The following is a 14,255-nucleotide window of genomic DNA, read 5'->3' as shown; positions in this document are numbered from 1 at the left end:
TTAATTGATATAACTAGGGTCACATTATCATTATATGTCAGCGGTAGAATGGGAACTCATGGCGTGTTGACTTCAAGGCCATCACCAGCCTGCTTCTCAGCATATACATTATTTGTCCTAAATAGGCATTTCAAACACTTGTTTGACTATATTTGAAAATAAATTGTTCTCTGTAGTAATTTAAACATTCTCTTAAAAACTCATTTATACCACTGATTTGCCCAAAGAATCACTTTTTTTCATAGATAATGCAAAAGCAAATATCAGTTCAGCCAGTCTGAACAGTTGCAAACTGAATTAATACAATCGATGTTACTGACATTAACAATACTGTGTAATCCAGTCTAGAGGGAAAATCATGACTCAAAACCACCTCAGTCTTCTTTCATGCTCCAGCACCAGTCTATGGAGAATAGTTTAGGTTCTTGCATTTCTTTGTCTAATATGAGCACCAGTCCTTGAAAGAGGGATAAAATCTGGAAAACCCAATGGAAAAAATCAATTGCCACTTATTTCCAAAGTGGCTAAGATGAAAAACATACAAACCTGTGGAAATGCAGAAATGTCAAGCAAAGGAATATTTTTAAACGATTGAAGAAATTCAGGAAGATATTTGAGAATGTGCTGAGCCTTAATAAGTAGGGAGTTGATGCTCGAAACCACATCCAACAAGGAGTTCAGTACGGAATTTGCCTCTGGTGGTATCAACATCTGAAAGAAGAAAAATATTTTGGATCCTTGGAGTGCCGTGATCATCTTATAGAATAAAAAGACAAATCTCATGGGGGTCTATAGGATAGATTAAAGGGAAAAGAGTCTTGAAACAAAAATTGGTCATGAGAGTATTGCAATACTCCAGGTAAGAGGTAATAAAGGTCTGAACTAGGATAGTAGCAGTGTGAAAATAGTAAGCACAGCTGACATCACAGTGGGTGAAGTGCTGAGCCTGGAGTCATGAAGACCTGCATTCAAATCTAGTCTCAGATACCTCCTAGCTATGTAACTCTCAACAAGTCACTTAACTGCTGTCTGCCTCAGTTTCATCAAGTGTAAAATGGTAATAATAATTGGTTGATAGGTTGGTTGTTGTCTTTCTCAAAAAGGACAAAAATGACATCACCACGTCAAGGTCTAGGTACAGTGTATCTGACTGTGGCTGATACTAGCTCACATATGAGATCAAAAGGCTCTGCAACAGGTTGGAATAATAGCACCTGCCTCATCACAATTGTAAAATGCTTAGCAACAAGATGGCATATAATCAATGCTATGTATGTATGTAGTAGGAGGAGGAGGAGGAGTAATAGTAGTAGTAGTAGTAGTAGCAGCAGCAGCAGTAGTAGCAAGAGTAGTAATAGTAACAATAAGTGTAGGAGAGATTTGAGATATATTTCAGAAGTAGAATATGATGGACTTGGAGACCGTATATGTGATACGAATAAGCAAAAGTCAAACATGATGGTGTGTTTTGCCTGGTAGTAGTATTGACAAGATAGAAAAGTGGTGGGGGGAAGAGAACAATACTTAAAAGAAAAGAAGAAAACATTACTTATCTTTGATAATTTTACATGTAAACAAAAAAAACCCCTTCATTGTTTCTTATTTGTATTCCAAATATAAGGAAGTTTTTCTGAGCTACATATAGCCCCAAACCTGGGAGGGTTGCCTCTGGTCAATATCCATAATAAAATAAAGAATATGGGGCAATTGGATGGAAAACAAGAAGACCTCTTCTTATCATTCTGTCTGCTGCAAATTCATTTGTATGACAAGCCAAATAGTAGTTTAGGAGTTTCTAACCCTAAAGCAGAGAGTGTCTGCAACAAAGGAATGTATCAATCTAATTTTACCTATATTTTATTTGCTGACTGGGGCTCTGGTGGCTCATAGCTACTGGCAAACATTCTACCCTAGCAAACTGGATTTTTAGATGATTCTAAGTTGGCCAGAAGACATGAAGTCTAGAAGCTGGAGCATAGAGCAGTTCATGAGACAGACTGAGTGAAGTATTGTATAGAGTATAGAGAAACCTGAGAGAGGAAGGGAGGGAGGGAGGGAGAGACAGAGACAGAGAGACAGAGAAAGGCAGAGACAGAGAGAGGCAGAGACAGACACAGACAGAGTAACAGAGATGTGCATAGGCCTAGCAAAGGTGTATAAATTGTAGCATGGTAACTTTACCAGAGGACATTGATGGGAACTTGCAGCATTAAAACTATGACTTACTCTCCTCCATGAATGTGTCCTGCTCTCATATATTCCCCATAAACATGCTTCCAAGCTTGATCACATTGATGCTCTATATATTTTGAAAGATTGAACCCTAGGTTTGTGGGAACCATGTTCTATGCTACTTTTCTTATTTATTTACTACTTTATTGGATGCATTGGCCTTAAAATAATTTGAGTCCTTTTGGCATGTTATAATGTCCATGGATGGACATTATGAGTCATGATTCTGAATAAATATGGACCCAAAGAATATCTCAAACTTAAGATGGACTGTGAAAGGCGGTCCTCAAATGCTATGTATGTTATTGTGAAATTGCATAAGCTGATTAAATTTCAGAACTAATTCTAATTAAATATTATGTACAATTCCATTGAATGAAAAATCGACATATTTAAATCACCAATCAGTCAGCTGTTTCAATAGACTCATAACTATCATTATTAAATAAAAATCATCCTAAGCCCAAAATCTGCTAACACAAACAAAATACCATAAAAATCAATTTTTGGTGTGGACGAACACTGTGGTTTGATTACTAAAAAAACTCTCCAGTGAAGAAACTCCCTCTTTGGTACCTGCTATGCAATGTAGAGTGAGAGAAAATTACCTAGAGGTTAAGTAACTGGCCCTAGATCAAATAGCCATTCTGTATTCAATGTTGTTCATTCCTTTCAGTCTTTGTGACCCCATTTGTAGTTTTCTTGGCAAAGAAACTGGAGCAGATTGCCATTTTCTTCTCCATCTCATTTTACATATGAGGAAATTAAGGCAAACATGGTTAAGTGATTTGTCCAGGGTCACTAAATATCTGAGGCTGGGTTTGAACTTAAATCTTCCTAACTCCGAGCCTGGCACTCTATCTACTGGACTACTTAGCCACCCATTATGCACTAAAGGGGAGCCCAGAACTTAGGTTTTTCTGACTCCAAGGAAAACTCTCTATCCAATGTATCATGCTGCCTCTCAAAAACAAAGTTAGAAAAAACAACTGCAAAACTGGTGCCAAAATAAGGTTCCCCGATGTGTCATCTATTGTGAACTGAACAGCAAATACTTCACTTTACAAACCATTCAGAGATAAATGTTCTAATTGCCCAGAATTCAAGGGTAGAGAAATTAGGTAGACTATTGTCTCTGCCCCTTATCCTTTCTCAAGAGTTTTCATGATCATTGGACAATTGCCATTAGCTGACATCTTACTTGATAACCAGCAAGATAATTGAGAGTCAGTCCAGCTTGCTTTTCCATAGACTCCTTCTGCTGAGAGCATAAGGTAGGTTTTCTAGCCAATTAAGTCAAGAAATAAAATTTGAGCCACAGAAATGTTCAGCAGGGTTATGCCATTTTCCCGACTTGCTTCTCTAATTATGGCTACACTTTAAAAGTGGCACGAAGAGACACTTAACTTGTCATAGGGAAATGGCTGGAATTTAGTTAAGTGTCCCTGACAGACAGGTGAAAATTACTGGTAAGCATGGATATTGTATTTTATATTTCACAGAATTCTTCACAATTTTTTTTGTCCTGGTGGTTGTTACTATCATTTCTAGTTCTGGTTGATCACTGCAAATTGCCTAATATATTCTTCAGGTATTAGTAATGGCCCCAATTAGATGGCTTAAAAGATGTTTGATGTATATTAAATTATTATATTATATATAAAATAACTATGGCACATAATATTATTTTACATCATATTACTAAGTAAAGGTTTTATAATATAGCCTGCAGGAAGAGCTACAAATGACTTAGGCTTTATTCCAGGGTGCCAAATTTAGAAAATATTGACAAAACTCAGAATCCTACAGCTTCCAAAAACAATCAATTAATCAATCAACATTTATTAAGTGCCTACCATGTGCCAGACACTCTGCCAAGTGTTAGGGATGCAAAAAGAAACAAAAGACAGCCCCTGCCCGCTAAGAACTTACAATCTACTGAAGGAAAAAACATGGTAACAAATGTATGCAAAGAAAACTATATACAGACTAAATAAGGAACAACAGAGGGAAGGCACTGGAATTAAGAGGGATTGGGGGCAGTTTCCTTTAGAAAGCAAGGTTTTAATTGGGACTTAAAGGAAGCCAGGAAAGTCAGTAATTAGAGCAGAGGAGTGAGTATTTCTAGCATGGAAAATAGCCGAAGAGAATGCCCAGAGCTGAGAGATGGAGTGTCTCATTTGTTAAACAGCCAGGAGGTCAATGGCACTAGATCAAAGAGTACATGATGAGGAGAAAGGTGTAAGAATACTGGATATGTAAGAAGGAGCTAGATTATAAAGGGCTTTGAATACCAACTAGCTCATTTTGTATTTTCTCTTGGAGGCAATAGGAAGCCACTGGAGTTTATTGCATGAGGAGAGGGCGAAATAATCAGACCTATACTTTAGGAAGATCACTTTTGTGGCTGCATGGAGAATTGATTAGAATGGAGAGAGATTTGAGGTATACAGACCTAACAGGCTATTGCAATCAAGGCATGAAGTGATGAGGGTCTGCACCAGGCTAAGGGTAGTGGCAGTTTTAGAGGAAAGATTCAGAGGACAGAAGATTTGAGAGATACTGCAAAGGTAAAATATCAACAAGCCTTGGAAACAATTTAGATGTGGGTAGTAAGAAATAGTGAGGAATCTAGGATGATTCATAGATTGTGAGCCAGTGACTGGGAAGATGGTGTTGCCCTCTATAGTAATAGGGAAGGTAGGAGGGGAGAAGGGCTTAGGAGGAAAGATGATTAGTTCTGTTTTGTATATATAAAGTTTAAGATGTCTACTGGACATCCAGTTCAAAGGCAGCTGGAGATGCAAGACTGGAGATCATCAGAGAGACTAAAGCAGGAAAGGAAGGTTTGAGAATCATAAGCATAGGTATGGTCATTAAATCCATGAGAGTTGATGAGATTACAAAATGAAGTCATATAGAGGGAGAAGAGAAGAGAACCAATGCCAAATCCCTGTGGTACAACTACTGACAGAGGGCATGATCTACAGGAGGATTCAGCAAAGGAGACAGAAATGGTCAGAGAGGTAGAAGGAAAACCAGGAGAGCGGTGTCCCAAAAAACAAGAGAGAAAACTCTTTCAAGGAGAGAGTGAGGTCAGAGAGAATGAAGATTGAGAAAAAACCATTGGATTAAGCAACTAAGAGATCATTAACACCTTTAGAGAGATCATTTTCAATGAAATTGTAAGGTTGGAAGCCAATTTATAAATGATTGAGAAGAGAGGAAGAGGAGAGAAAGTAGAGGCACCTATTGTAGCTGACTTTTTGAGGAGTTTAGCTACAAAAGCCACATCCCTCTGGCAACTCCTGTGGCGGCACTGGTGCCAAACTGTATTGGCTCTGCCTCTCCTTTGGATCCACCAATGTCACGGAGAGGGAAAACCTGCTGCATGGGCAACAGCTTGTTTTCCATATTGATCTGCCCAGTCCAGCACCCTGGAGAGGACACTCCAGCTACTCCTCATGGGGTAGATACAACCATGGGATGTGGCAGTTACCGGTTATAAGTCACCTAGGAGCTGCAGCTCCCATATCAGACTGCACAGTCACACCGTGGCCTGTGGCTCTTCAAGGCGCTGATCCATGGTTGTCAGCAGCTGGTGGAGGTCTACTACTATCTACAAAAGACAGAAGAGATTTAGGAAGACAGAAGGGATGGAAGGATCAAGTAAGTTTTTTTTTCAGGGTAGGAGAGATATCAGCATGATTGTAAGCAATAGGAAATGAACTGGTAGAGAGACAGAGATTGAAAATAAGTGAAAGAATGGGAATGACATGGGGGCAATCTGTTGGAGGAGAAAAGATAAAATCAAATTACTTGAAGAAGAGGCAGTAACCTTAGTAAGTAGTAAGGCCACTTAATTACGTGAGACAGATGGAGGAAAAAGTGGCAAAAGGCATTTGAGTGTCAGGAGATGAGAAAGAGGAGGCAAGAGGTATTTCATAGCAAATAGCCTCAATATTTTTGGTAAAATATGAGGCAAGGTTCTCAACTGAGAGAGTAGGGGAGGGGAAGAAGACATGGAAGGTTTGAAAAGGGATGAGAAGGTTTGGAAGAGCTACTATGGAGAATGGGATAGTTAGTTGATAAAGGAGATAGAGTAGGATTTCCTAGCAGGAGTGAAGACCCAGTTGAGGTTATATAACATAAATTTGTTGTGAACACAGTCAGAATGGTTCCATGATTTTCTCTACCTTGTTCAGCAGCACATGTATAGGACCAAAGGTGATGAATGTTGGAAGTGATCCAAGCTCAAGGCTCAACTGTAATGGAAGTGATCCAAGCTCAAGGCTAAATGTAATCAGCAATGATAAAAAGGTTAAGAAATCAAGAGAGGAAGACACTGTAGAGTTGAATTAACTCACCAAAAAGTTAAGATGGAGTAGCTAGTATAGAAGAGATGGACTGGGTGACAAATGAGGGGTCATGGGATTAGAGGTCAGGTACAGATGCAGAGTAGGATTATGTAAGAGAAGACAGAGGGAGAGGTAAAATCCATTAGAATACAGTCATATAAGGGGATTTCAGAATTCTTGAATACAGAGGCAGTACATTTGTAGATAATGGCAAGATCAAGGGTATCACCATCTTTGTGTGTGGCTGACATGGTATATAGGAGTAGGTCATGGGAGGTGAGTAGTTTGAGAAATTAAGTGGTTAGGGTATTTGAAGAAGAATCAATATGTATATTGAACTCCCTTAATATGAGAGAAGGAGTTGGGAAGAAGAGAAAAATTGTAAGCCAGGTATGAAACTCATTGAGGAAAGAAGTGACTTGGGAGTCTGTAGACAACAGCTACCAGGATTATGATTGTGTGGTTGATATGAATAGTATAAACCTCAAATGAAGAGAATCTACTGAATGATAGAGGAAGGGGGAGAACCTGGAAGTGGTTATAGGGAGCAAGGAGTATTCCAACTTCCCTGCCTCTATCTAAAAAGCTAAGGAGGCTGAGTGAAGGTGAAGCCAGTAATAGAAAGGGTAGATAGGGAGGCTGTATCATCCAGGGAAAGCTAGGCTTCAGTAAGAGGTAGTAAACAGGAGTAAGACAGGAAAAGATGAAGGTAAGTTTGTTGTCTATGGAGCAGGTAGTCCAGAGGGCCAGAGGGTAGAGGGGAAGGTCTAGGTCAGGGCTTCTTAAACTTTTTCTACTCGTGACCCCTTTTCACCTAAGAAAGTTTTACATGACCCTGGGGATATAGGTATATAAAATAGGTGTATATATAACCTTTTAGTGTTGCCAATTTTTTCACAATGCCCACATTCAGTTATGCAACCCCATATGGGTTTGAGACCCACAGTTTAAGAAGCTTTGGTCAGGGACAGCTAGGTGGATTCATGGGGACCTGAGTTCAAATCTAGCCTCAGACACTTGACACTTACGAGCTGTGTGACCTTGGGCAAGTCACTTAATCCTCATTGCCCTGTAATAATAATAATAATTTTTTAAAATAAGCTTTGATCTAGGCAACAACAGAGATTAGCACCTAGAATGCAAGAATAATTAGTTAAATCAGCTATCTTAACCACTATCTGTGTGGAGAAGCTTCTCCCTAACATTCCTTGATCTCCCCAACATCTATGGGTATGCTCAATACTACTTGCTCCAGACAAGGTTTATGGCAGTTGCCTTGTATGCAAAAATTCATAACTATGGTTTTAACTATAGGACCTTCTAGAACTATGTCAGGGGTGAGTACACAAGTGATGTTGGAGAATATCTAGAGTATCAGCTATAAATCTCATCATTTGTCTAGATTCTATCACAGTGACAATTTGATTGTTTGTTCTAATATTTATTTATGTGTATTTTTCTTGTTCCTAACATCACCTACAGAGTGAACCAGCTGTAAAAAGCAATCCACACCACCAGACACCACCATCTCCTTACTTTGTAAGTGATAATCCGCAAATCCAGGTTCTGACTAATGAGTACAATCAAAGTGTACATATCCGATGCAGGCAGAGCACACAATTCTCTAGCTGCAAGAGCTTTTCCATCTGCAGGAAATGTCAGCAAGAGGCTGATAACTTCTTCATCACATTTTCCAGCCAAAGCTACTGTAAGGGCACTGGAAAGAAACTGGTTAAAAGAAGAACAATTAGAATTGACTTTGCCTAAAATGTAAAAACAATTCATATAAAAATAATGATTTCTGAATCTGAATAGTTATTGAATAGTTTATCATGAACCAAGAAAAAATTGATCACTTCCTGACCAATGAGTCCCTCCTAACTTAGCTAGATTGGTCACAGGCTCATAGATTTAGCAACAGGAAAGACCGTCAAGGTCTTCTCTGAGAGAGTCCAACCTTAGCCACCCCCTGCTTATTTTATAGGAAACTAAGACCCAGAGAGTTGAAGAGACTTGATGAGTTATCAAGTAATAAATAACAGAGTCTAGATATAAACCCAAGTTCTCTGACACATACTACAGCATTCTATCATTAGGCAGTGCTCTCAGTCTGTTGCCATGACCACACTGAAAGACTTCTCAACTAATTGGTAGTAGTCATACCTAATGCTGGCACTATCTTTGAGAACTCAGGTTTACTTTCACACTATAATGAGATTTCAGAGAAAGACTTTATAATAAAATCAATAAGAGCTCATCACTGTATAATGTTTGAAGGTTTTTAAAGTCCTACAAAAAGACTGGGAGATATGTCACGCAAATAATATCCCCATTTTGCAGATAAGGAAACTGAGGTTCAAGGAGGTTACATGACTTGCCTAGTCATAGCATTAGAAAATGTTTGACCCAAGTCTCAACTTAAATATTTTTACTCCAAGATCTGTTACGTGCACTTTTTTTTTTTTAGTGAGGCAATTGGAGTTAAGTGACTTGCCCAGGGTCACACAGCTAGTAAGTGTGTGTTAAGTGTCTGAGGCCAGATTTGAACTCAGGTACTCCTGACTCCAGGGCCGGTGCTCTATCCACTGCACCACCTAGCTGCCCCTGTTATGTGCACTCTTAACCACTATACCACATTGTCTTTTATAAACCAGATAACCTTAAGTCTTTAAAAAAGGATACAACTTTCCATTGAGCTAAAGTCTTTGTATGACTCTCCTTCTGATGGCTTAATCCCCCTAACTTCCTATTTAAGGTAGAATCCCAGACCAAAGATATCCTCTTCCGTCTTCAGGCTGTACTGTTGACTCATTTCCACAGGATTTTTTTTTCTACTGTGGCTCCATGCCACATACATTTCCCCCACTCCCCACCCCTTCAGCTTCCTTTCTATGTTGCCTTCCCCCAGTAGAATATAAACTCCTTGAGAAGAAATCCTGTCTTTCTGCTTACAAATGCGTCCCCAAGGCTTAGCATGGTGCTTAACACATATTAAACACTTAACAAATGTTGGTTTTGGTGTTTTGGTGTTTTGGTTTTGGTTTATTTCTGACTGCTATCACAAACTGGGGGATAATGCTGACAGGGGAGTTTCTAAGAAGGGAGAAGTTTCTGACAATAAAATCTGGGAGGGTATCACCCCAATGGGTTACCCTACCTACTGGTAATTTTGATGGACCTTAAAAATGAGAAGGGAAATTTCGAATAAAGAGCTCACAAAGGAAATAACTGGTTTGTTTAGAGATGAACCAGGAAAGGCTTTCAAGTCTTGATATTTGTTAGGTCCCAATATAGTAAAATTCTAAATTAGCTGTTCTAGGGGAGAAGTAACATCAGTTAGTTATCCAAAGGTACAAAGAATCAAGATGCATTTATGTGTTTTGAAATATATTTTGGTAACTTTTTCAATACAATTTATTTTCTTTGTAATCCTTGGCGTTTTATTTTATGCATTTAAAAGCACTATTCAAGCAGGAGGGTCCGTGGCACATACACACACAAAAAAGGTTAAGAACCTCTGATTAAAGGGAGGTTGCATATCAAAGGTATGTGTACCATACCATTCTACATTGGTATAACTGTTTAGATAAAAACAGAGAAAGTTCTTAATATCTACTTAGGAATAATTAATGTATTTATTGGATCATAGATCTAGAGAGAAAGAGACCTCAGGGACCACCTAATTCAGGGGTTGGCAAACTATGGCTTCAGGGCCTCTGCCTGTTTTTGTACAACAGGTCATACTCATTAGTCTAGACCAATATTCTTATTTTATTGATGAGGAACCTGAGGACCAAGGATGTGCAGTGGCATAGCCATGGTCACAGATGTACTTAACTATCAAAGGCAGGATTTGAGCCTGGGATTTGAGACTCATCCATGCTTCCACATTGTTCAATATCCTATTGTATTCAAAGCATTGTGCAAACTATACAAAGACATGAAACCATCACCACAAACTGGAAGTGAACCCAAAGCACGAAGATGAAACATGTTGCATATAAATTGAAGTCTTCGGATTTACATTTTTTTAAGTCTGCTATATGAGTGAAGATGGACAACATCTAATTTCAGAACAGTTGATATGAAAAAATACCTAGGAATTTAATTCACCATAAACTCAACATGATCTAAAAATGTGGTTCTAAAAGCTGCTCCAAAACCTAATTTCATTTTTGACTGCATGGATTTATGTATGCTATGCTTATCAAGGAATGTCAGGGCACTACAGTACTTTGGTCAGCCCAATCATATCTATAATATTATGTGCAGTTCTGGAGACCACATTTTAAGAGTAATATGCAACCAGGAAGGAGAGAAGTCTCATATCATGTAATATAATCAATAGATATGGAAACTACAGGTGTTTGGCTATAGCAGCCATTCTCGAAGTGTGGTCCATAGACTCTGAGGGGTCCTAAAAGCCATTCAGGGAGATGGGAGAAAAGTGGAGTACCTTGAGGTTAAAACCATTTTCACTATAATACTAAAATGTTATTTGTCCATTAAAGTATCCTTCCCTTTTCAACTATGTTATCTATCTGAGGCCAGATTTTCTTCATAAACTTCAACCAAAACAGCATATTACAGCAGGGTGAATGAAGATGTAGATATGAAACTATGTCTTCCATTAAGCCAGACTTCAAAAAGACTTGCAAAAATATTTAAAACAGGGGGAAGCTAGGTAGTGCAGTGGATAAAGCACCAGCTTTGGATTCAGGAGTACCTGAGTTCAAATCTGGCCTCAGACACTTGACACTTACTAGCTGTGTGACCCTGGGCAAGTCATTTAACCCCCATTGCCCCGCCCCCCCAAAAAATATTTAAAACAATCCACTCTTCCAACTAATGTTTTTCTTTTCAATATAGTTAATAAAATCATGCTGGCATTAAATGGGCTTGTTATTATTATAATTATTGCTAAATGAAGTAAATATTTTATGTTTCAATCTCTAATGTGGTAAATATTGATATTTATAACCCACATAAATAAAAGCTCTTTGGGGTCCCCAATAATTTTGAAGAGTGAATAGAAGTTCTGAGATTGAGACCTAAACATTTGAGGACCACTGAGTTTAAAAAAATGAATACTAAAGAGGAAGGGGACTGAAAATATTTGAAGATCTATCAAGCAAAAAAGAAGAGATACATTTTACTACTCCAAAAAGTAGAAGTAGGTGGAGCCAATGAATAAAAGACTTAGGGGGTATATTTGAGTTCAATAGAAGGAATGAATTTGTGTTGAAAATAACCCAACAGTGAGAAATTCAAATTAAAACAACTCTGAGATACCACCTGACACCTATCAGATTGGCTAATATGACAAAAAAGGAAAATTAATAAATGTTGGAGAAGCTGTGGAAAAAATGGAAGACTAATGCATTGTTGGTGGAACTGTGAACTGATCCAACCATTCTGGAGAGCAATTTGGAACTATGCCCAAAGGGCTATAAAGCTGTGCATACCCTTTAACCCAGCAATACCACTATTAGGTCTTTTTCCCAAAGAGATCACAAAAATATTTATAGCTGCTCTTTTTTTTTTTTTGGCAAGGAATTGGAAATTGAGGGGATGCCCATCAATTGGGGAATGGTTGAACAAGTTGTGGTATATGAATGTGATGGAATACTATTGTGCTGTAAGAAACTATTGTGCTGTAAGAAATTTCAGAGAAACCTGGAAGGTTTAAAAAATATCAAAGTAGAAAAACACCCTATGAGTCTTTCAGTCTTATGCCAACCTGAAAAAATGAATACTTTCTACTTTCTACATTACAAAACAGTGACAATCCATCCTCTATTTAAACACATCCAAACTACATTGTTTTCTTGATTTCCAGGATTGATAATTACCTTCCCACTCAGAGTGTATATGAAATTGCGGGCAAGGAGGTTAACTCTTATGAATACTTATGTAATATTTTGTTTTAGCACAATTTTTGCATTGATGTCTTATCTCTAAAAGAGTAGGAGCATAACTTATCTACATTTTGTCTTGGAGCTCAGTATAGTCCCCTACATACTGAAATGTAATAAAAGTCTACACATCCACTGAAACAAGGGGAAACAACTTTAGGAGAAAGAAGGATGAATTTGTAGTCAATAGACCTTAGTTCTGATCCTAGCTCTGCTCTGTATTACCTGTGTTACCTTGGGCAAATCGCTTATCCTCTGCTCTAAGCCTTGACTAATCCATATGTAAAATGAGGGGATGGAATTAGATTCCCTCTGTGGATTCTTCAAGCTCTAGACTTATGATTTTAAGGTTTTTGTTGTGATGTTTGTTTAAAAAAGATACTGTTGGAAAGGATTTATTTGTAAAGAAGAGTAATTCAAGGGAAAGCAGGTCTGATTAAGGATGGGAAAAGAAAGCTAAGTAGAAACATGGATATACACACACATGTAGAAACATACATGCAAATGTAGCTACTAACCAGCACATATATCTATAGAGGCATAGCTATATATTAGCTAAATATATGGAAATATATTTACCATATACATGTGTAATGATGGTATTCTTTTATCTATACAAAAAACATCATAGTTTATTGAACTCACAATAGTGAAGCTTTTTTTTCTATACTCCTCTCTTTACCTATCTTGTTAGCAGACCACATTTATTTCCTTGACAAAGAATTAGATGAAGAAAGACAAATCATTCATAAGTAAACACATTGTTTCTCATAAAGTTACTCAAATGGGACAGTGGTTTATACAAGATAACTTTCTATAGGTAGAACCTAGTCATAACAGAACATCAGTGACATCCAGTGGCTGGCTGACTCACTGAGTTAGTCTCAGAACACCAACACCTAAATGACAAGCCCTTCCTAACACATTCCAGCAAGTGAAGAATGGATTTTTTTAAAGTGGAAAAAACCCACTTCAATCACCTCTATGCCTTGATTTCTTAATATCATTAAAAGAACAAGATCAGAAAGCTGTACTTGCTGTCTAAAGCATGGGTGAAGGGTGAGGCTTCATTTATGAAGATATTGATATTGTCTTATTTATCAGACTACCTCCTTTCTAACCCTGAGAGAACAAGTCACACAGCCCATCATACCACTAAACGTAATAATATTTCATATACATAAGCAAAGGTTTTCTCTTAAGAGGTATACAGAATCAATCCTTTCCTTTCAACAATATTTCTATTGAGTGATATTCTCTTTTTCATTTTACTTAGAATAAAAATAGGTCCAAAATATTCTAATTTGCTATAAGCAATTTCATGTTAATATAATTAGAAATGGAAAGGACCACTGAGGTAAGCTCATTTCACATATGAAGAAGCTAAGATCCGGGAAAGCTAATTGACTAGCTTAGGGTTACACAGTCAACATAGGAGGTAGAATTTGAAGCCAGTTCCTCTGAATATAGGGCCCCTGTTCTTTCTACTGTACCAGAGTTGCTTAGATCTTCATGTCCTGATCCAAGTCCCCTCTCTCAACCCAATCTATTCTCAGCATAACTTGACAAACATTTATTATTCTCTCTACACCATAGAAGACATCATACTTGGTACTAGGAATACAAAAGCAGTTCCCTCCCTCAAGGTGTTTATTATATTCTAGCTGGTGAAAAAATACACATCCAATTAAGTACAAAGGAATTTGAGGAGGGAATGAGCACTAATGACTAGAGGCAAGGTTGATCAGCA

The 14,255-nt window shown here is 37.9% G+C and overlaps 1 protein-coding gene across 1 annotated transcript in view; it reads right to left on the bottom strand.

Moving 5' to 3' along the window:
• The window catches only part of ABCA13 (ATP binding cassette subfamily A member 13), a 506,393-nt gene that overhangs the window by 336,297 nt on the left and 155,841 nt on the right, over positions 1 to 14,255 (bottom strand). The window contains exons 23-24 of the mRNA XM_044001141.1: positions 8,127 to 8,318; positions 547 to 711 (exon numbers count right to left, since the gene is read on the bottom strand). Coding sequence (XP_043857076.1) covers positions 547 to 711; positions 8,127 to 8,318 — 357 coding nt within the window. The remainder of the gene's footprint in view (positions 1 to 546; positions 712 to 8,126; positions 8,319 to 14,255) is intronic.

This window comes from Dromiciops gliroides, chromosome 1, assembly GCF_019393635.1.
Source record: "Dromiciops gliroides isolate mDroGli1 chromosome 1, mDroGli1.pri, whole genome shotgun sequence".
NCBI classification, from domain to species: Eukaryota; Metazoa; Chordata; class Mammalia; order Microbiotheria; family Microbiotheriidae; genus Dromiciops; species Dromiciops gliroides.
The sequence above is the reverse complement of the archived record's forward strand: the minus strand, read 5'-3'. Positions and strand labels throughout refer to the sequence as shown.